This window comes from Lissotriton vulgaris, chromosome 12, assembly GCF_964263255.1.
Source record: "Lissotriton vulgaris chromosome 12, aLisVul1.2, whole genome shotgun sequence".
NCBI classification, from domain to species: Eukaryota; Metazoa; Chordata; class Amphibia; order Caudata; family Salamandridae; genus Lissotriton; species Lissotriton vulgaris.
In genome coordinates, this window is record NC_141700.1 from 783,811,359 (window position 1) to 783,834,183 (window position 22,825).

Below are 22,825 nucleotides of genomic sequence, written 5' to 3' on the forward strand. Positions count from 1 at the left end.
GTGCTCTTAAAATTAATTATAATGCAATAACCCCCAAGGTTTTTTTCCAGAGGCCCAATCCACCCCACTCTCCTTGTGGGCAAGATTTTTTGTGCTCTACTGGGGTAAATAAATGTCTGTTCCTAAGCCAATGAACCACCTTATTGTTCAGACATTCTGTGGTTTCCCTAACCCCTGGTTTTAGCGGGGACATTAACTAGAGCAGCCACATATGGACAACTAGCAGGTGGCAAATGTATGGTAACTAGGTCTTGTGGGAGCACACCAATGTCCGCTCCGTATCACAAGGGTTCGCAGACCCACCAAGTTAACCAAGACGGTGCTGCACTTACTAAATATCAAGATGAACTCACCTGGTGCACACAGGTCAAACAACATTGTTCTCCACTGCCGACTCTTCGGACAAAACAGTCAGATCCAAGGGTTTTGCCTTCTCAGGACCCTAGCCGAGATGACCACTAGACAGGGAGCCGGCCGATCAGACAGGCAGGGCAGCCGCGAGAACCAGGCTCTATCATATGGGGATCCCCGATCCGCTCATCCGACCGGATGCAACCCTGACCCCACAGCCCGACTATGGGCGGGATGGGTCACCTGGTGAAGTCCCTGTTCTGGCGCAAACTGAAAGAAGTGGCCCAACTAGGGTCACCCGGGTCACTCCCAACCTCCGCTAGCCTTCCAGGAAATGAAGAGTTGATGACGCAGTAGAGAACACAAACAAACTGGTTTCTTAGTAAATACACTGCAGTGGAGTCCAGTGTTACCAACCCAATGGGAAGGCTGTCGAGGGACTGACTTCTGAACACTTGGTGACATAGAATAAACTTCTCCAACACCTCCCTAGTCCCGCTCCTGATGAAAAAATACAGCCTGGGCTGAACAAAGGGAGGTACAAAAGGATGAGCTAAGAGTCTGAGACCAGGCACACACTATCTCTCTGGCGAAGTCATACAGTCGGTGCTTGCAGCTGGAATAGTGGGAGCACCCTCTATCTCAGGGAAAGGTATGCATTAACATGCAACTTTCCCATGCTTCAGTGAGGCTTAACCTTGGAGATGCAAATGCATCCCAGCAGCTTTCTGCTAAGGCAAATAACATGAGACAAAAGCTTATCTTAGTTACAGAACAAGATGGCACCAATAAAGATGGCGCCATTAATGCTAACTTAACACGGAATAGAGTTTGAAAATAGCAAAGGGAGCATTTTGATTCTGTACATTACAGAAATAACATTTCAAATCTGACAGAGTGTGGGGGTGACCCCCTATGACATTATTCGGACCATTGCCTATTGGTGGGAGTCTCTCGTCCTGTTGCATTTGGCTGCCCATATTGGCTTTTTCAATTCCTCCTCCACCCCACATAGCCTTTCTTTATGTGGGTTTGATAGGTTGCTAATAACAGTTGTTTATTTGTCCCAAAATGGTGTCAATATATGGGTGTCCATAGAATTATGTCCATGATCCCCCCCCCGTTAAAAGTTGTTCGTCGGAAGTTCTTGTATCAACAAGAGTCTTTCTTTTACGTTTTGCTGCTCGTTGGCGGACCACATTCGGGGCTTTAACAGCTCTTGGTGTTGCTGATTCGGAGATGCTATAGGTTAGTCCCTGCTGTAATTCGATTGGTGTAGAAGTCTGACAAAGTGATTTGCTTGTGCCTCCAGCAGGCTGGTCATCTTGGTCATTACCTAGGCCCAGCTTTTCTTTGGCGGATGTTAAACTTTTGGCACCCCCACTACCTCCAATCCCCCAGGTTTGACCTGATGCAGTAATGAACAAGCGTCGCTCTGCTATATGAATTTCTTTAGATAATGTCTTTAGATAATGTCCCAACAGTAAGCTGTCAATGGTGGTGCACTTGGGTATACTGGGGGGCTCGTTGTTGGCTTTGTGCCTCCCACCCTTCTTCTGCCCATTTTACTAGATATGTATTCCACAGGTCAATATGACCAAAAAAACGTAAAGGGAGACTTACTACTCTCCAGTCCTTGGTATTACACAGCTGGTGTCCGTTTGCCGACTATGGTGTTGTACTTCGATCAGCAAAAGTTCAGACCAAGAGAATGGGCCTAGCCCAGCCTGTTCCAGCTGCAGACAGTCCCGCCCTTGGCCCGGGGTTTGCCCGGGCTACAGGAGCCCTAGCCGGGTTACACGCGCCTCGTGACACGTCCAATCAGCGTTGGCGATGTCCTCCCACTGGGTGAGCTGGGGGTTGTAGTCTTCGCTCCCCCACGGCCCCACACGAGCACAGGATCAGACTGGCAGCACACAACAGGTCAGTAAGGAGCCCTGGCCGGGTTGTAAGCACCTCCTGGAGTGTTCAATCAGCATTGGTGGCGTCCTCCCGCTGGGCGAGCTGGGGGTTGTAGTCTTCGCTCCCCCGCGGCCCCAAACAAACACAGGATCATACGTGGGGTTCTAGTCTTCACGGGGAAGAGTTGTGGTGCAGCGGCCAGGGTGACTGACTCCAGAATCCGAGGGCTCGCGGTTCGATCCCCGTCGCCGGCGGCAGATTAGCCTAGCACCATGTGACTCTGGGCAATAACTTGCTTAATCTTCCCGACTGCCCCCAGCACCTAGAGGCCCTTACGGGTGATTGTTCGCGCTTTACAAATGTGGATTATCATTATTATTATTATTCGCTCATCTCCGGCCCCACACGAACACAGGATCATACAGGCAGCACACAACAGGTCAGTAACAAAAGTGATGTCAATCCCTCGAACACTTCTCCCCATTCTCCTTTCTTTTTTTTTTGGCTATAGTTGTTTATACCTAGTCTGCCCAAGACCCCCATTAGACATCCACTACTGCAGTTCTTGTGGACATCGCAGTATAACACACATGTTCTGCTGCTCAGCCCTGTCACCTCCACACTTTCACTCTTCTTTCGATGTTGCAGTGGAGGAAGTCTTGCTTGCAACAAAGTGCATTGCTGCTATGCAAGCCATGCTTGCTTTGCTGACTGTCCCTTTCTTGTTGCTTACCATTGCATTGAGTGTTTCAGCCTGGTTGTCCTTTTTTGGGCTGACCTGGAGAAGGTGTGCTCTTCCTAACTTACAGTTCACTCGGACACTCTCCTTATGGGCACCACCTGATTCACTTCTAAGTATAATCATAGGTTATCCCTGTACTTCACTTCGAACCTGCGGATATGAATGTGTTAACCACATCCATGCTTAATACGAGCCCAGCTCTTCATGAGGCACAGTGGAGCTGTGCTCATGACGAGCTGGGCTCGTCATAACGGCCGCGGCACTTCCACGTGCAATTGATTCCCCACCTGTGTGGGAGAATCAATCAGTGGGCGGAGTCGTGACGAGCCCAGCTCGTCATGAGCACAGCTCCACTGTGCCTCATGACGAGATGGGCTCGTCACGAGCACCGCAGCGCCTCCCTTCCCCTCCCCTGCACCGTGGGGGAATTACCCCCGCAGCAAAGGGGTTAACTGTAAAACGTTAACCCTGGAAACATGCAATCAATTGTAATTGTTACAGTTGTGGACTCTCGTCAACATACGTTGCAACCCTTTAGAAGCAATTATAGGGCCTTCATCAGGACAAGCGTAACTCATATGCGAAGTCTATCTTAACATTTCCAAATAATTTACTTTCTGGCTGAGAATCTAATTACGAGTTCCTTGGGCCTTTAAAGGGGGGATAACAGGCAGAGAAATATGAAATCCTTCCCCCAAACTCCAGGCATTACAAGCATAAAGCCATGGAATTTGCTATAGCTGTGCAGATCCAGGATTAATGGTCCGTTTCCTTTTCTGCATGATTATGCATGGTTCCAAGGACTTTTCTTCTCTATTTACCATCTTATCTAAGCAGGTAATGCATAGGTGCATTGCCAATGCGTATCACGGGGTGAGGTTCAGGGGGACAGGAAGGTACCAGGAGCAGGGCAGTTTCATGGCTGCTGGAGCGAAGCGTTGATTGTTCCTACCATGTTGTAGGATGTTGTCAGGTGTGGTACACCTGTGCCAACTGCCTGTCTCACATCAAAGGATGGTTTTACCTGGTCCAGATGCCCACGAGGTAAACTAGGACTAGTGTACCCGCATACGGTAACTGTGGTTGTGGGAACTCCTCCACCTCAGTCTCAACCACAGAAGAATTTCCCCAAGGATACTCTTCTGGCTGACTCAAAATGAGTGTCTAACTGTGTATCGAATTATTATCTTTGTAGATAAAGGACAGGTCTGTCATGAATTTGAGACTTGTTAGCTTGATGTATCTCAAATGCGACTGTCTACATGTAGACAGCACACAAAAGAACAGACATCCACTTCCTGAGTAAAGGCTACAATGAACCATCCATTGTGGTCTTCAAATCTGCTTATGTCACATTTGCACCAAACAGCAAGTAATACAACTGCACCTGTATCTATCACAGATGGAACTAAAGTGAAGAAAGGTGACATCCCCTGAAATATTTCTTAGTGGCTAATGGCTGAAGAGACACTTCCCGCATGAATGCTTTTGCTCAGTCCCTTGATCACTGCTGTAGACGCCCATCATGAGTGTGGAGGTAACACTAGTGGTGGGGGCTGGTGTGGGGGGTATGAGTGGTGTTATCCTCCTTAGGACCCGTGCCCTCTTCTTACAATCCACTCTTGTGTCACCCCAGGGTACAGCGTGTTCCAGTACTGCAGTGAGTTTGAGATCCTCAACACAGTCAGCCAGAAGATATTCCATGCCGAGGAGAAGAGAAAGTTGTTTGGCCCCGCGCTGGACATCAGAGTGTATGACAACTCCCAGAAGAACGTGCTGCACCTCCTCCTCCCTGCACTTAGCTGGACTGAAAAGGTAAGTTACCAGCCCAGATGCCTCCTGTGGTAGAGGCAGAACTCTAGGCTCATCCCCCAAAATACATGTGCCAAGATTTATACCTTTGATGTTAAGAAGTGACATCTAGTTTTGTCAAAATGGCAGAATCTGGTGATAAGCGCCTACAAAAAACACATCCTCAAAGAGAAAGCCACCTTCTTTCAAAACACCCTAGACAAAACCAAAAACCAACCCACAGAGCTCTTCAACATCATCCGAAATCAAACCTCTAAACCTCCCAAAGGAAATCCTGATGCCTCTAAACTACAATGTGACTACCAAGCCAACTTCATTAATGAGAAAATTAACAAAATGTAGCTCTCCTTTGACCCAAACACAAACCCAACCCAGCGACTCTTTACCCAAAACAGAAATAACGCCAATCTTAGTTCACTCCATAATCCCCAAAACTGAGACTCCTCCCTCTTTAACAACAAGACCAACCCAATACCAAAGCCCATCCCCTAAACTGAAGAGTTGGAAGGTCTTCAAACCCCTCACAGAAGAAGACTTCTCCATGCTGATTGACGTTTCAAAACCCTCACCCCACCTCGCAGTTACACTACCTGCCGCTATGGCTAAAAACCTAAATCGCACCCTAACCCCTCTATGAACCAAGATCATTAGCAGCTCCTTGAGCAACGGGCTGATACCCGTCTGCCTCAAACAAGGCCAAGTCACCCACCCTGCTAAAAAAAAAACAAATGCAGACCAGAACGAGCCCAAGAACTTTAGACCCATTACCAACCTTCCTTTCCTTAACAAAAATCCTCGAGAAATGTGTTCTCTCCCAACTTCAACAACACCTAGACTGCAACAACTTACTCAAATCACACCAGTCCGGTTTCAGGAAGAGATGCAGCACTGAAACAGCTATACTGAGCATAACAGATGAGATACACAGCTCCCTTGATACAAACAGATACTGCCTGCTTGTCCCCCTTGACCTCTCAACGGTTTTTGACACAGTTGATCACAAGGGGCCCGATTCACAGAATGAACTTACTACTTTTGGTATTCACAGAAGCTAGAATTTTGTCTTAAGTTTGTCTTAAGACAAACTTAAGACACTTAAGACAAACTTAAGTTAGGATTTTGTCTTAAGTCTTTCTTAAGCCTGTCTTAAGTTTGTCTTAAGTCTGTGTTATGACCGGATTCTCAGACCAGATAGGACCAGCTCATCAGAGCACCACCAACCTGGCCAAAACGTAACCACCTCCCTCCTCAGGACCCATCTATCCAGGCACCTGGGTACCTACCTGAGGATGGGGAACTCGCAATAGACAAGCTCATATCATCAGAAACACCACTAAATCTATAGGGATTACTAGGAATACTCACTGATTACTAAGGACGTCCATACCCTACACCACACTCATACCTCATAGTCTCGCGACCACATGGGTCCAGACTAATCTACCCTGGGGCAGTTCTGATTATTTACCATTACACACTGACCACAGTCAGTGCTCGCTCGGCACCTCCGAAATCCTGCGTGCCTACACACCGGTCTGCAGCCCTAGTGCTCTCTTCCTCACAATCCGGTCCACAATCTGGCAGACCTAAGCACTGGTGTCCCCCCCAGTGTTCTCTAACTCACAGCCCGATCCACAATCCGGCGGATCTATGCACCAGTGTCCCACCTGGTGTTCTCATTAACGCCGCTTACCAACGACGATCACTCTCCTATGAATACCTCAGCTCTCTCTCTCTCTCTATGTTGGGAAGTTTCTCTCACTATTCACTAGACGTTCACTACTACAATAATATTATGGAATGGCCGAATTACTTAGTGTGTAACTATTCTTTTAGCTCAAGGGCTCCTCTCTCTCCCTAATTATTCAGTGGCTACTTACCTGATCAGGGGCAGCATCTGTTCTGGCTGTAACCCCTGACTAGAAGGAAAGGTTACCTGTGCTTTAAGAACAAGAGACACACACTGTATGCAAGAGTTATTCCCTGATTTAAACGCTCCTATTTCCTTTTGAGAAAGGTTAGCTCTATCATAAGGACAACACATGCACACTGGTTCACTAAGAACTGGGGTATCTTTATTACAATAACAATAAAATGGGAATAGACACATACACAGATCTGCGGGGTCTCTGTAACTAACAGGAACTGTAACACACCACTGAAAGAAAAAGGATTATTATTATTATTATTATTATTATTATTATTATTATTATGTTTCTTATATAGCGCCAGAATCGACCCCCGAAGGGGTATCTCCGCGCTTGCCTTGGGAACCCGTCCTGGCTTTTCCCTGTGAGATAGCCCCTACAGGGCATCCCCAAGGTGAAAGCCAGGTATCCCGCCGCGGGGGGGCCGTTGTGGAGATTAAGCAAGCTTAATGCCCAGAGTTGGAGAGTGTGAACCCATGATTAGGTCAGGCACCGAAGCGAGAATTATCGAGTCCATGGACATTTGAGCTCAAGACCCTGCCGCGTCGGGAATTGAACCTTGGTCCCGGGTCTGACCTCTGCTTCAGGGTCTGCCTGCTCTAACCGGTGAGCCACACTTCTCCATACATACAGTATAAGGACAAGGTTAATGTTTGGGAAAAAGGAAGGGTATCACCTGAGGGGTGTGAGGTCTTGCTCTAGCTGTCATCTGGGCTCCTCTCTCGTCTGTGCCTTAGCTCGTCTTAGATCCTCTCCTGCACTCTTGGACACACATCTGCGCTGATCACTCTGCACTGGATTCCTCTCCCCCACGAACTCTCTCCACCTTCCAACTTCAGTCTAATGGTTTCTGCCGCTCTGATAACCGTTCGCTCCACTAGCTTCTTCACTCTATCTGATTGTCTCCATGCCAATGTCCAATTCACTCCAGCTGCTCCCACAGATTAATCCACGATATAACTTCAGTCTCTTCTAAAAGGCATTACTTCAGACTCCAGCTATTCACAACTCCTCCTGATAAGTAACTGCTTCTGACTGCTTCCTTCAGTTCCAGCTCACTGACTGTCTGTCTGTCTTCTCTCTGCTCCAAGCATCTTCTCTCTCTTCTCCTCCTGCAACTGCACTCCTCTCCTCTGCTCCAATTCAACATAAACTCTTTCTGATTCTCCACTCCTTCTGAAACTCCACTCCTCTCCTCTGCTTCAATCCAACTCAACTGCTTCCAGCTCAAACTCTTTCCAGCTCGAACTCTTTCCGCTCCTCCAACTCAACTCACTGCAACTCCAGCTCAACTCACTGCAACTCCAGCTCAGCTCTTTCTAGCTCGAACTCTTTCTGCAACTCCAGCTCAACTCACTAACTCCGCCTCTGCACTTCACTAATATGGAATGCTGTTTCCTCATGGAAAGTTCCAGCCATCAGCCTCCTCCCACCAGGTCCATGCACCAGGCTCCTTGCTCCAGACGCTCCCACAGTGATCAACTGCTTGTTTCGTCTAGAGACCTGAGCCCAGGGACACTTCTTGATTAGATTCAGCTCTGGCCGGTTCTCTCCGGTTCGCTTAGGACGAACAACAGCTCAAAACTTAAATATTACCTTTACCCTACAAGCATCTCAGCTCTGCAGGGATAGAAAGCAAAATGGAGTCTCTCTAGTTCTGGGCCCTGTAGGCCTGAGAAGGATGAAATAACCCTTAGCTCTGTCAGAGTACCTACACAAACCATACCAATATGTAATATAAAGTCAGGACTACAAAGGACACATAAATATGTCAAAGCCAATAGGCAATAGATGGATTAGAGTCAAGAATAAGGGATCTATCATCATATAAAGCAGCTATCCTCTTCTAGGTCTGGAAGAAAGGGCTTAAAAGGGCCAACACAAGGTAAGAATACAGATTATAGATGTTAGCAAGCTTAAAGTCATCATCACTCCAAAATAGAGCCAAAAACCATGTCAGAACAGTCTGTCTTAAGTCTGTCTTAAGTCTGTCGTAAGTTTGTCTTAAGACAAACTTAAGACAAAATCCTAACTTCTGTGAATACAAAAAGTAGTACGTTTATTCTGTGAATTAGTATTAAGTGCCTTCTGTGAATACCAAAATAGTAGTAAGTTTAGGATTGAGTCTTAAGTTCATTCTGTGAATCGGGCCCAAGTTACTTTTAGATGCCCTTCAAATATGTATTGGAGCTGATGGCAACATTCTGAATTGGTTTTCTTCATTTCTACTTAACCGTTCCCAACTCATCAAAATCAACATCTCCATGTCTGACATCTCGCCATTAACCCGAGGGGTGCCACAAGGCTCGGTCCTTTCTCCCACACTCTTTGAGATTTACATGGAACCCCTCACTACCATTCCAAAACAAGAAAATATTTTCATACCACTTAAATGCCGACAACACAGGGGAGTAACATAGGCCCCCGCAGCCCCTGCGGTGCAGGGAGGCCCGAGCTCGGGGGGCCCCCTAAGCGCACTCACCGTACACTTACACTCACAGACGCGGCACCGACAATGGCTTTAGCATGCTTCTCCAGCAAGCTTGGGGCTTGCAGCAGTCTGCTGGCAGCCTCACCCAACTGCTTGCTACAATGTATTATTATTGTGCTTTTCAATCCCCGCGGCTCAGCCTCTGACTATCAGCCTGACCTCATTGATGGGGACGTCATATCCTGCTGTTGGAGCGCTGCCCGCACAGGAAGTTTGTTTTGCGAGTCTTGTGGCAGCTGGCTGCCTGGCTAGTTTGTGGCAGTGCTGCGGAGAAGCGCTGCAAATAATCATGGGGCAGGCCGCAGCGCTCTCAGCGCTGCCTGCTGCAGCTTACATTGGCCTGGGCCGCTGGGGTGCTCTGTCCTGTGCTAATACTGTGGACCTGCTGCGGTGTTGAAGGTAAGATGCTGCTATAATGGGCAGAGTATGAGCGGGAGTACAGCACACATGTCCGGAGATCTTCGAACATAAACCGAGGCACATATGTAAGACGGTGTGTGAAGACAGAGCCTGAGATTGGGCAGAATCTACGTTACTGTAAAAGACAGGGACATTGGAGAAAATGAACCCAGTGCGGGTCTCGTTTCTCGCGATCTTTGTTCTTTAGCTTTAAAAAAAAGCTGACTTCACTTTGTCCAAACCGGAAGGGCTCTTCTGATCCTCGCCAGCCCTGTCATAATTGAATCAAAGGATCCAGGGCCTAAAGTATGAAGCAGATTTCATTAATCGGTGAAAACATATTTATTATTATTTATAAGAAACGTCAGTCGAGATGTAAGCTTTTTTTTGTGTGCAGATTTATATAACAAGAACTCAAAGTTATTGGACTGCTTTACATGAGCACCAGTTACGTTACACAAGGACACATTCATCTTTTTTTGGAAGGCACAGGAAGATTACGTGATTTGCCCAGAATCCCAGGATGTGGAGTTGACCCCGAGGCTCGAACCTTGGTTTCCCAGTTCCAAATTCAGCAGTCTAACCGTGAAACCACATCCTCTCCCCTAGCTTCAAATAAAATAAGTGATTTGCTATGGGTGCCAAATAAGTCACATTTGCTACTTGGAGAAGTGTGGCTCACTGGTTAGAAGCGGCAGACCCTGAAGCAGAGATCAGGCCCGGGACCAGGGTTCAATTCCCGACGCGGCAGGGTCTCGGGCTCAATGTCCACGGACTTGATAATTCTCGCCTCGGCGCCTACTCTAATCTTGGGTCCCACGCTGCAACTCTGGCCAATAGCTTGCTTAATCTCCACAACGTCCTCAACAGCGCTGGGATGCCTGGCTTCACCTTGGGGGTGCCCAGGAGGGGCCTCACACAGGGAGAGCCAGGAAGGGTTCCACAGCGGTATACAGCGCCGGGACGCTCGGCTGCTGGGGCAGCTGTGCGCTTTACAAGTATACCACTACATTTACATTTACTTGCAACTTGTAGCGTTGGCCTGAATGTGCTAAATTCCATCTCATATTACATTTTCAATAAGAAATGGGCACACAGTGATCAGAATCACCTTGTGACGATTTGGATTAAATGCTCCTGACTGTGGTAAACGAGGAAATTCGGTGCATGCCTCTCAATGGGGCTTAGTTTGCAATAAATAAAAATTAAGCTGTGGGGCCCAATGTATTTCAGAGAAGCCCAGCATCACAAGCGGCACTGCTGAATACCAAGGCTGCGAAGTCTTGCCTCCACCTCATGGGTCGAACACCCTATGCATGTTTTGTTTCATGCAAGCTTCTCCGCGTGTCACTGTTTTCTTATCTTACGCTTCCTCCGGTTCTCCCTTTTCTGCCTTTCTCTCTTTGCTGCTTTGGATTAAAGTCTGATGTTAAAAAAAAAACTGGCTCCCAAAATAATTGCTGGTGCCATGCCTTTAACTGCTGGTACAAATTAAGGACCGGTTATCAGGAAATGCACAATCTCTTTCCAAAAAATCACTGGTGTGAAAGGCCGCCATTGTTTTTTATTCTCTTGACGTCACACCGCTAGACGCCAACATAATGACCTCCTCCTGTGTCCTTGCTGGCTTTTCTTGGGTCTGGCCAGGTCGAGGAAAATGAGGCATAGTGAATTAAGGTAATTCCCTGAGGTTACACCATTCGGTCAAGCAGGAAATCTGGAAGCCATCCCAGGTTTTCTGGTTGTGCCATGGAGTGACCAGATGAGCAGCCTTTTCTCCTGTTTTACATCATATGTTAGCTTTGTCTCTACATTTGGTAGGAACTAAATCAAAACATTATGTTCCATAAAACACATATTCTATAATAAATCAAATAGAAACAAGATTTTCAAGAAAATGGTAATTAAGGCAAGTAGTGGAGGAACAGGAGCCACATAAAAAGTTTGGATTGAGATTCAAAGAGGCCCTCAAGCTGACCCAAAGCCAGATCTCTGTCTGGGGCTTGAGTGGCCCCTTTCCTTTCACAGTTGTATTTAAAGTGCACTGCACAATGCTGCTACTTCTGAGTGCTTCATACAAGGTGGTGCAGTAGACGGGACCCGGGGGAGGAGGGAGTATAATACAGTTTGGATGGGAAGGGAGCAACCCAAAGATCAGGGCAAATAGGAGCCACTAACCATAGAGAGGCTGGTACCATGACAAGTAACATAGTAAACATATTGTAAAAACAGATGACATAGAGAAATGTGTAACTAACTGCTGTGATGCTTTGCCGACACCACGTTCGCAATGGCACTTACTGCAGTAGGCACTTTGTTGAAACACGGTGAGGGCAATTATGGTGTCTGGGCGCTTTGGTGCCACTGAAGGGTGGAGAGGGTAAACTAGTAGCCTTTGCAGTGTGCAGATGCAGCAATTAAGGCAAACTACACTGCAAGGACCAGAGGGGATTACAGTTCCACAATTTACCACAAAGGCAACCTGCATTATCAGCGATTTTGCAGCAACAGTCTCCTGCCTCAGTCACTTTCAGCAGCTGCACTTCCCTATGTCTTGCACAGTGAGGGGTGTGGCCTTAAAATTAACAAGAAGTGCCCCCAAAACCCCAGAGAATGCCTGCCTCCAGCACGCACAGCAACCTCCTCGGTTTTGTTAAGTGTCAGGGTTCTTGCAGGAGGAGCGTTCACACCAACCTGCAGCATGAGTGATGTAGTCTCTGCGGTCCTGAGGTTACTCCTTCCTCGAGGACCGCAGAGACTACATCACTCACTTAATTCGATCGCGTTCTTCACTGCGTTATTGCATTGTGCACGCACAATCCTTTGGATTCTTGCCCTGATGAAGTCCCCCCAGTGGAACGAAACGCGTTGGCTGATGTCCTTCTTTTACTACCAACTATATTAAAGTGATATTTTGAATATATTGGGAGAAAATCGACTCTATCCTTGGTGCACCTTCACTTTCTACAGATTTTTGCCATTTTGTCAAGCTGGGGGTGACAAGAAACGCCACTGAGTGCAAGCAGAGCGGCGTGCAGATTTCTGCATGCTCACAGAACTCTGCAGAATCATGCTGAGTTTTCATGTAACTACACAGAATTCCACGGAGTGAAACTCTGCGAGTTCTACCCACCTCTAGTACCAACACGGGGCTAGAGATCATGCAGAATGTCAAGTGACCCGTAGTCAATTTTCTGTTCCAAATACACAGAGGTTTTCCTGCACCGCTAAGTTGAACATAGAGAGTGGTCAGTTATTTTATATCGTAATTGGCTGCAACCGGGAAATTGTAGTGGCTTTATATATATCATTGTTCCTTTATGGAATGTATTTATGTGGTTTTCTGTGGAGTGATTGCGGTCCAAGAGCATTAGAGTTTTGACTAATGATAACACAAAACATAGCTTTATTATCAAGAGTAGAAACCAGCCATTGTTCCTGAACGTAGGTGGGGCTTAGAGAAAGGAATAGAACATTGAGCTCTTTGACTCAAAGTGTCTTTGAAACAGGATGACTTTGAAGTTCCTTATTATGTTATGGTATGGTATGTTAGCTGTCATTTCTAATGTGCATCGAGGGTCTCGAGACAGAAGGAATGCTGAAGGTAACAAGCGAGCAGTATCTAAGAAAAAGAAATATCTTGTGAGAACAGCTGAGTTTTCAAGTTCTTTCTAAAGTTAGACAGAGAATGCTGTCACTGAGGTAACAGCCTCAGAGACTTCCAGAGGTTTGGGACACCTATAGAAAAACTTTTCCCTCCAGACCTGCTCTAACAAATTCTAGGGTCTGCAAGAAAATTCCTCTTAACCAAGTGGAAGAACTTCACTTGGTAGTTTTTTCAAATATGTTTTTTTAAGAACACAAGTCCATTGCCGAAAAGCACCTTATGCACCAGGTACAGTACCTTGAACTGAATTCTCTGTCTTATAGGAAGCCAATTCTGGATTTGTAAGATTTGTTTAGCCTCTGTCGAATTAGAAAGTCTAGCCATAACATGGCTGCAAAATTTTTAAGTAGGTTATTCACTCTGCCATGGTCCCTAGACCTAAACATAGTCCAGGCGTGAGCCAATAAAAAGGTCTAACTGCAAAGAATATAGTTCACTGAATTAGGGATGACAAATTACATTTGGTATCAATGTTAAACCACATTGAAGGGATATAGGGGGCTGGCCCAGTGTGGTTGGCCAAGATGAATCATATTTCAACACAAACATTCACAACGAAGACCATCGTTTTATTTGCATTGAATTTCAATTTGTTGTACACCAGCCAATTCCCGATAAGGGATACAGTGCTAGACCCTGCACAGCCATCATTGTCTGATCTGAATAATAACTCTGTGTCTTTAGGGTACGTAAATGCTGTGACCCCCATTTGCAGTAGTGCATAGGCCAGTGGTATTATAGATACTTAGCAGATATGGGGGCAGTGCTGATGCAAGACAAACATGGAAATGGAGTGGAGAAGGCTCAGAGTTATAAAAGAAGGAGTGGTTTCCACGTTTGGTGGAAGTGATTTCCAGGTTGTTGTTTCCCTGTTGGATAGACTTTTCTGACTCACAGAGAACGTTTCACAACTCAAAAAGTATGTTCAGTGCACTGGGACTTGTGCTTTTGCCGTTGCATAGCCTCTGATTTTGCAGATCACGGGATATGCATCTGCAAGAGCACTTTGTACAACTGGGGCTAGAATCTTGGATGGCACTTGGTTAATAAGATACAAATCAAGCTTTTTCTTTCATCATATAAACCAGTGTACACATGTATGGTAGAGCTCTGGCTGGACTTTACAGGCCACATAGATTTCATATGAATTTCTCAATTAACTTCCCTTTGGGAATCATTTGTGCTGTTGGGTGACACCAGCTGTACAAAAAAACTAAGCAATGTCCCGCACAGCAACCAGGATATTGAGAATGGTCCTATATAAACATGTCCAGTTGGAACAAGTTCTTTCAGGGTAAATGGTGTAACCCTACTCTATGAGCCTGGGTTAAGGGAGAGGTGAGTTTTGCAAGTGTTGACAGTATATTAAACATTCATGCAGTGCCAGAAACTTTTTCCAAATCAGACAAAAACTTAATTATGATTAGACACAAAGAATTTTTTTTGTTCGCAAGGGATTGTGGTAAAACCAAAGATACATATATTTTATTAATTAGCATATCATTGGTACGTTAATATCATGAATCATACAAAAACACAATAATCATAGAATAATACATTAATTTGTTAAGATAAATTAAAACACAAAGTTGTATTTAAAAATTGTTCAGGAGAACAAATGTCGACGCAGCGTTTCGCTTTTGTGGGGATACAAACACCTTCTTCAGGACAGATTCTCAAATGTATCAACTCTGGATTTCCTCAGGGATAGTAATGCCTCTAAATACCAATGTTGATGTATGGATTTGAGGACGTCCCACAGGGCAACTATTCTGGGTACGTATTCATGTATATTAACTTGTATAGACAAAAGTGAGATGATACCACTGTACAGGGGAGCCACCGATGTATGGTTAATCCTTTTAAAACAGTACTTCAGTAATAAGTACTGACAAAAAAATCACTGCAACCGTAGACCTTATTGCTTCATCTGTTGGCATTAAAATTGGGGGTTGACCTCCCGTATTTTAGCAGGAATATGATAAATCATTTAGCAAGTAGTCGGCCTCCCTGCTCCTCCTGGTACAGCATCCCCGTTTCGTTCTAATGGATCGATACGAAAAAAATTGTTTGTGTCTGATCATAATTATGTTTTTGTCTGATTTGGAAAAAGTTCCTGGCACTGCATGAATGTTTAATATACTATCAACACTTGCAAAACTCACCTCTCCCTTAACCCAGGCTCATAGAGTAGGGTTACACCATTTACCCTGAAAGAACTTGTTCCAACTGGACATGTTTATATAGGATCATATTCAATATCCTGGTTGGTGTGCGGGACATTGCTTAGTTTTTTTGTGTGTTTCCCCTGGTCCCAGACCATTTTAACAGGGGGGCCTCCTTGATTTTTCTTGTTTGACACCAGCTTTAGCCATTTCCACTCAGTGGTCAGTTTGCAGTCCTGGTAAGATCCAGTGTTGAGAGAGACCATCAACTGGTCACTGTGTTGACATGGAGGAAAGAGAAGAGTTGGGATTTGTGGAGAATTCTCACGTTCCTTACCCTTGATGAGGTTGATAGAGGGGATACAAGGTTTGGGTCATTTTGAAGGATGGAAAAGGGCAGTAGAGGTCAAAACCCTTAATAAATTCTCTCCCTTTGCATGAAATAGTTCTGTCTGTTTTTGCTGAACTCCATAATGCCAGTTGCCAGAATTTTGTCTCCAAATATCTCCCTTTCCAATCCTGAGTTAAATATGAAATGTGCACTGTAATGTCAAAACACTCATAGACTCATGGCCTATCGAGATAGGTAACCTAAATCTTTGGGGGTCACATTACTCCATATCTGCTCATTACTCCAGTGTTCAGTATAAATTACATTTTTGACGAAGAGAACAAAGTTACTACTCATATGTAATTGATATGTTTACAACTACAATCCTAGCTGGAAGTCTACTCTCCCACATCTGGGTCCCTAATTGGTTACATCGTCAAAAACTGGAAGACCTTCTCGATCAGCTTCTCCATCCTGAACATGTCCAAGGAGGAGGTGCTGCGGGTCGTGGGTCCGGGCTTTGGAACGGCTGGCTTCAGTGATGTCAACTTTGAGGTATGGTTATGGGGTGGTGTCTATCGAGCATATACCTCCAATGAGAAGCCCTGTGCTAACCATAGATTTCGAAGAAAAGTCTTCTGTTATCTAAACATTATAGTGAAAAGCCATGTGCTAACCATAGAGTTTAAAGAGATGTGATAACCATAGAGTTTAAAGAGCTGTGATAACCATAGAGTTAAATCTGAAGCTCTTTACTGATCATAGAATGAGATGAGAAACCCAACACCATCTCTACAGTGTGTTAAAAAAAGAAAGCAACAGTGGTGGATTCCCAACAGAACAGCACCTAGTCAAGTATTCTCCAAGAAATATCTTTCTTTTGGGCCCACCCTCTAGTACATGGGGCAGTCTGTGTGCACACTTCAAAAAACACCCACTGTCACAGTGTAGGTTCAAAAACATGAACTATAGAAAGATTTAATAAAAGGCCAAGGTGCACCACTTCAACATTTAAAGGAACTAATATAATCAATAAGGTAAACAGTAATGATCACATCAAAGAAGTTTTTCTTCTTATAATCTTGAGAGTTCTTTATTTAGTTCAGATGGTAAAAAAAAATATACAGAATCTACAGCCGACGCGTTTCGTCCACAAGGGACTTCTTCAGGGCAGGATAGTCAATGGTGATGATGTCCCTGGTTCCTGGATCGTTGATAAGGGATGTATGGATATGCCCGAATAGTTATATTAATCATCCGATAGTATCTACTAAAATCTTCTTTTTATAAGCGGAAGAATATATGAAAGTTCTATTGCCAAGCAGCTCTTGATAAAGCCTGCTACAGCATCCCCTGGTTCCTTCGTGGCTCAAAACGATAGCGTGAGAAACGACGTCCTCCTCCGTCAAGTACCGGCCGGCTATAAGAAGAAAAACTTCTTTGATGTGATCATTACTGTTTACCTTATTGATTATATTAGTTCCTTTAAATGTTGAAGTGGTGCACCTTGGCCTTTTCTTAAAACCATCTCTACAGTGCTCCAGAAAGGGCTTGTCAACGCCTACAGTGTCCATATATTCCAAATAGTCTTTTTCCAACCATATGTGAATACGCAGAGTCACAAAGCACTGGTATTGTGCGATTTTGCCCTACTATACCAACGTTTGAGTAATATTGAGGCAACAAACAAATGTATGTGCAGTGTTGTCATCCGACAAAGTTATATGCAATATCAGGACATCACCGAACAAGGGTGTGGACAATAAACACACATACACTATATTTGGAAGAAGAATAGAAAGGTAAGGCTGATCACATATTGGAATGTTCCACTGTATCTCTCTACCAACAAGCCAAGAGGGCAGGCTGGATGGTAACACATTGAATGTACCACTTTATCTGTAGCGGGATGTGTCAGGAAAATACTGGCTGATAACACATTGAAATGCACAACGGTATCTGCGCAATTCACAAACAAAACATACACTTGTGAATAATTTACACATGCAATTTACTCGTACACGTTTGAGTAACTTTTCTACTTTTGGCTATTCAAAAAATCAGAGGGTAAAGTTACTCAAAAGTGTAGACTTACATGTCTCCACCCCAACTGAGGAGTCTCACTATAGTAAAACATAGGGAAAAGTTTAAATAACAAAATTTGATTTAACTCGAAAATCAATTAGTAACAATATTTTGTATGTAAATTAATTTCATATTTATTCAAAATGTAGAGCAAAATATAATGTTACAGCACTATTACCTTATTTTTAATTTATTCTTAATACAATTGACATATATTAAATAAATGTTTCTGAAGTCTAAATTAAAAATTAAATTCTGACCTAAAGTAAAATAATCCAATTTTTAATTATGCACTAATAATTATTAAAAGTTAAACAAAGAATTAATTAAAAGTAATGTAATCATATTTTAATAAAGGTACATGTTACATTCATTTATAAATTCTCAAAATTAAATATTAAATATGTTTTATTTTTTTTAACATTAAGTTATATTTACTTTTATTTATAAGTATTTTAAATGATGTAATATATTTTAATATTATTTCGTGTGAGTTTTTTTGTCCCTACCACCCTTATTTTCCATGGGAGAGTGCTGCAGTAACAGTGGCTGGTAATGTGTAGTGCTGGACTTACACCAGCTATGAACTGGAGTAATTTATTACTGTTTTGGGCTCCTTTTTGCTGTAATAACTTCATAAGTGCTGTTTTTTTGTAATAGTAATGGTATGTCATACAGGTTTGTAGAGAGCCCTATCACCCGGGAGGGTGCCCTGGTGCTGAGCAGGTGTGAGTCTATCCAAACCTGGGCCAGGTGGGAATACTCTTAAAGCCAGGTCTTCAGCTTCTTGCTGATTTTAAGAATTTAGGAGGAGGCTCTTATGAGTACTGGCAGTTAATGTAAGAAAAGGCTCGACTGACGGATCTGGTTTTCCGTATCCGTGGGATGTGTGCAAGTAGGAGCCCAGGCGAGCAGAGGTGTCGGGAAGCTTTGTGAAATCAGATGTGATTGTTGAGTAATGCTGGGCCAGTGTTATGTAGTGCCTTGAAAGTGTGGCTGAGAAGTTTCAATTGTGCTCATTTATGTATTAGAAGCCAGTGGATCGCTTTCAGATGTGGTGTGATGTGAGTCTGGCGTGGAAGGTTGAACATAATTCTGACCATCGAGCGGGCTAGCTCTTTGGTGGGTGAGTGCAAGCCCTCCCTAAAGCCACCTCATTCCTCCCTAAACCTAGTAGTAACCATGCCCCTGTTTCCAGCCACTCTGCTTTCCCTCCCACATCTACTACTAAGTAGTAAACTTACATATGCAAGGATTTTCCCATAGAAAAAATAGGAGTGGTGGGAGAATTATCCTCCTAGGTTTGTGAATAGCATTTTGTAGTACTTTAGTTTTACTACTGTAATAGAAATAAATGTATTACAAAATGCATTTTGTGAATATGACCCTATATTTATAGGTGCTTAGGAGAAGAGGCAGGCCTGTAGCAAACTAATTTGAGAAAATATATGGAACAACCCTGTGTGAGGTGGGCCGCAGAGAAGGTTGGATTTCTATGTGAATACAGAATGCCTAGGATGACAGAGCATCCACACCACACACTTATCTGTGTCATTGTCTAATCAATGTGTGATCACAGCATGCTGCAGGAAGAATAGATGTTGCTGAGGTTGATTTTGCGGTAAGGGTGTGAGAGTCTAATATGAAATGCACCAGTGCTAAAATTCCTGTCTCTTAATAGGTGAAAACCAGTAACAAATCCCACACCATAGGCCGGATCACAAAAGTATGGAGAGGGGTTTGGAAGGAGATGTTCAGTGCCAATGACCACTACTCAGTCCAATTCCCCATCGACCTGGACGCCAAGGTCAAGGCGCTGCTGTTGTCGACAGCCATCTTCATTGTGAGTATAGTTATCCATAAACCTTCATCTACCCATTGAAAAGAACTTTCATTCATCCACCCAAAGGCCTTGTTTATTCTAAGAGGATCGCAGTAGGTTCCTGCTACTTCTAATGCCCTCTCCTGGTACCGTGTGTGCACGAATGGCTCCAAGTCATCTAGCTGAAGAAGATTAGCCACCTTAATCAGCAAACCTAAATCAGCTATACTCACACATCACCCACCAACAATAGCACACATCAGCTACAAGTCCAGATGCTGTCATGCACACAACCCTGCCACAAGTCAAAAATACTTTGACACACCATTATCAAGGTACATTTTAAATCATCCTAAATCACTTGTACACATTTGACTCAAGCTTTCTATGTCTCCAAGCCATATAGCTAGCAAAGCGGTTGCCACCTCAACTGCACATCCACAGAAGCTATACTGAAACATCTACCGCCTCTCATCATCTTGCCCTTCAACTTATCCAAAGATGTTAACTTAAACATGCCACACATCAACCCACCTAAAGATGTTAACCGAAACGTATCACACGTCAACCTACATAAAGATGTTAACGTAAACCTACCACATATATACACACCTAAAGATTTTAACTTAAATGTACCACACATCAGCCTACCTAAAGATGTTAACTTTTATGTACCACACATCAACCCTCCTAAAGATGTTAACTTAAAAGTACCACACATCAACTCACCTAAAGATGTTAATGTAAACATACCACACATCAACCCACCTAAAGATGTTAACATAAACATACCAAACATCAACTCACCTAAAGATGTTAACTTTAATGTACTACATGTCAACCCACCTAAAGATGTTAAATTTAATGTCCCACACATTAACCCACCTAAAGATATTAACTTAAACGTACCCCACATCAACTAACCCAAATATGGTAACTTAAATGTACCACACATAAGTCCACCTAAAGATGTTAACGTTAATGTACCACACATCAACCCACCTAAAGATGTTAACTTAAACACACCACACATCAACCCACCTAAAGATGTTAACATAAACCTACCACATATCTACACACACATTGAAAGGTGTCAAGCCAACACAATGAACTAAGATGCCTCAAAACGTTACCACCACCTGAAGCAGAATAATGGACATCTGTGCACATAACTGAACAAAATAAATAGCAATGCCCTTTGGTTCAAACCTCCAGTACCTAGGGTCCAGATTTGCGCTGTGCATATGCCCTAAGAAAGGGGGATTTTTTGCAGCAATGTCCAGGAACAGAAATGGCAGATACAAGAGGTGTGCATATATCCTTTACTTACTGGCGAGGCTGTGGTGGCAGATACTATAGTGTGGAAAGTGCAGATGTTCAGAGGTGTAAAGCTGCTACTGTAGAGCCTTCATAGTGGGACAGTAGGTCTACAGTCTCCACACTCCCTGAAGAGGAATGTGTGACAAGCGTGTGATCAGGTGGGATATGTGTGAAGTGTAAAGTCTAGCCTTAGATGGGGAGGCAGACGCCACATTAAGCTGGTGACCCCACACAGACTCATACTTTTAAGGCGATGACTATGGGATTGTATAAAGGTGAAGTAGACTGCACATCTGTTGTGGAAATATTCACCAACCCTGTTTCTTATCCCTCACAGGATCACTTATATTATGAACAGAGGAACAAGAAATAAGTGATATCAACCCTCCAAAGACTGCAAGAACTCTGTCCATGGACCCTCTCCCTACAGAAGAGGAAGATAAGAAGACCCCTCATAGTCCAGTGGATGATGACACTCTGTTGCACTTCACTGCCCCAACACTTTATCACAACTGTGTGTGCCTGCACCACAAGCTGCTACGGCAGTGCTGGACACATGTCAAGGGAACGGCTTCGGAGTGGGGTAGACGTCTCTAGATCTAGAGACCTCTTCTTCAATGAAAGCTGGGATCTCATCTGTAGCTTAAAATGACTTGAAGTGGGCAAATACCCCTTATTCAGCATCTTTGGGGTTTAGTCATGGGAAGGATAAAGTCTGTGTCACAACACTGAACAATTTATTACAAAACAGTCAAGTCTTGAAATTACAAATACAGATGTGTCTTTCCAGCAAGCAGTGTGTGTGAGTGTGTTGAGAGGATGCGCCCATTGAATCTGTGTCATTTCTGTTCTGTGTATGTGAAGGAAGCTTGCACTGCTGATGCACATGTAGCTGTTTCTGGGCCTGCACTGCTGATATCTCTTCTGTCTCCTCTGCTTTGAAGGAGCTATGCGCTGCCGACATTGTTTCTGTACCTGTTCTTTGTGCTAAGAAAGCTGGCACTGCTTCTTAAAGGAGCTATGCGCTGCCGCCATTGTTCCTGTACCTATTATTTGTGCTAAGAAAGCTGGCACTGCTTCTTAAAGGAGCTATGCGCTGCCGCCATTGTTCCTGTACCTATTATTTGTGCTAAGAAAGCTGGCACTACTACTGGTATCTCCAGTTCTCTACCAGTTCTCCCTCTCAAGAGATAGCTCAGTGCTACTGCTTCCTGCTGTCTTGTAATAGTTCTTCCTACTAGGGAATCTTCAGCAAGGACTTAACACACACCCCTGCAGCCCCTGAGGTGCTGGTGGGGTTTTGGGGCTTGATTCAGCCACAATGTGCTCAGAGCTCCACCTGCAAAATAGAAAGCCTTGTAAATGAATATTAAACCATTAGAAATAAAGTTGAAGTGTATCAGATGAGTGGTCCTTTCATGGTGAGATAAAACTCTCGGGGGACAGTATGTGGTCCCTGAAAGGTAAGTCCAGCTGGTGTAGGGCCCCTTCAAGTTTGAATTCCAACTTGTGCACAGGGCTGGGTGCACCCTCTGTGCCAATTGTGCCCTCTGAGCAAATTCTCCTCCAGCTTCTGTACTGATCCCACATCTGGCACCATAACCTATGGCGTCCCTGGGCACCAATTCTGACTCCATCAATGATGGAGGAGGATGTCCCAATTGTTCTCTCCTTCACCGAGTCAATGCCAGTTCTACCTTGACCAAAGGAGGGCCTGATTCTGCTCAAAGCGCCACATTCTCCACTTGATTTACCACCTCCACCAGGGCGACAACACACTTTGCATTTTCTTTCTGAAACAGACTCTAGT

At 44.3% G+C, this 22,825-nt stretch overlaps 1 protein-coding gene across 3 annotated transcripts in view; it reads left to right on the plus strand.

Moving 5' to 3' along the window:
- Window positions 1-22,418, plus strand: part of LOC147678711 (phospholipid scramblase 3-like) — a 117,649-nt gene extending 95,231 nt beyond the window's left edge. For all 3 annotated transcript variants that reach the window (XM_086946165.1, XM_086946164.1, XM_086946163.1), the window contains 4 exons: window positions 4,632-4,810; window positions 16,179-16,343; window positions 19,555-19,716; window positions 21,353-22,418. In XM_086946165.1, coding sequence (XP_086802291.1) covers window positions 4,632-4,810; window positions 16,179-16,343; window positions 19,555-19,716; window positions 21,353-21,388 — 542 coding nt within the window. In that variant the 3' untranslated portion in view covers window positions 21,389-22,418. The remainder of the gene's footprint in view (window positions 1-4,631; window positions 4,811-16,178; window positions 16,344-19,554; window positions 19,717-21,352) is intronic.
- The last annotated feature ends 407 nt before the right edge of the window (window positions 22,419-22,825 follow it).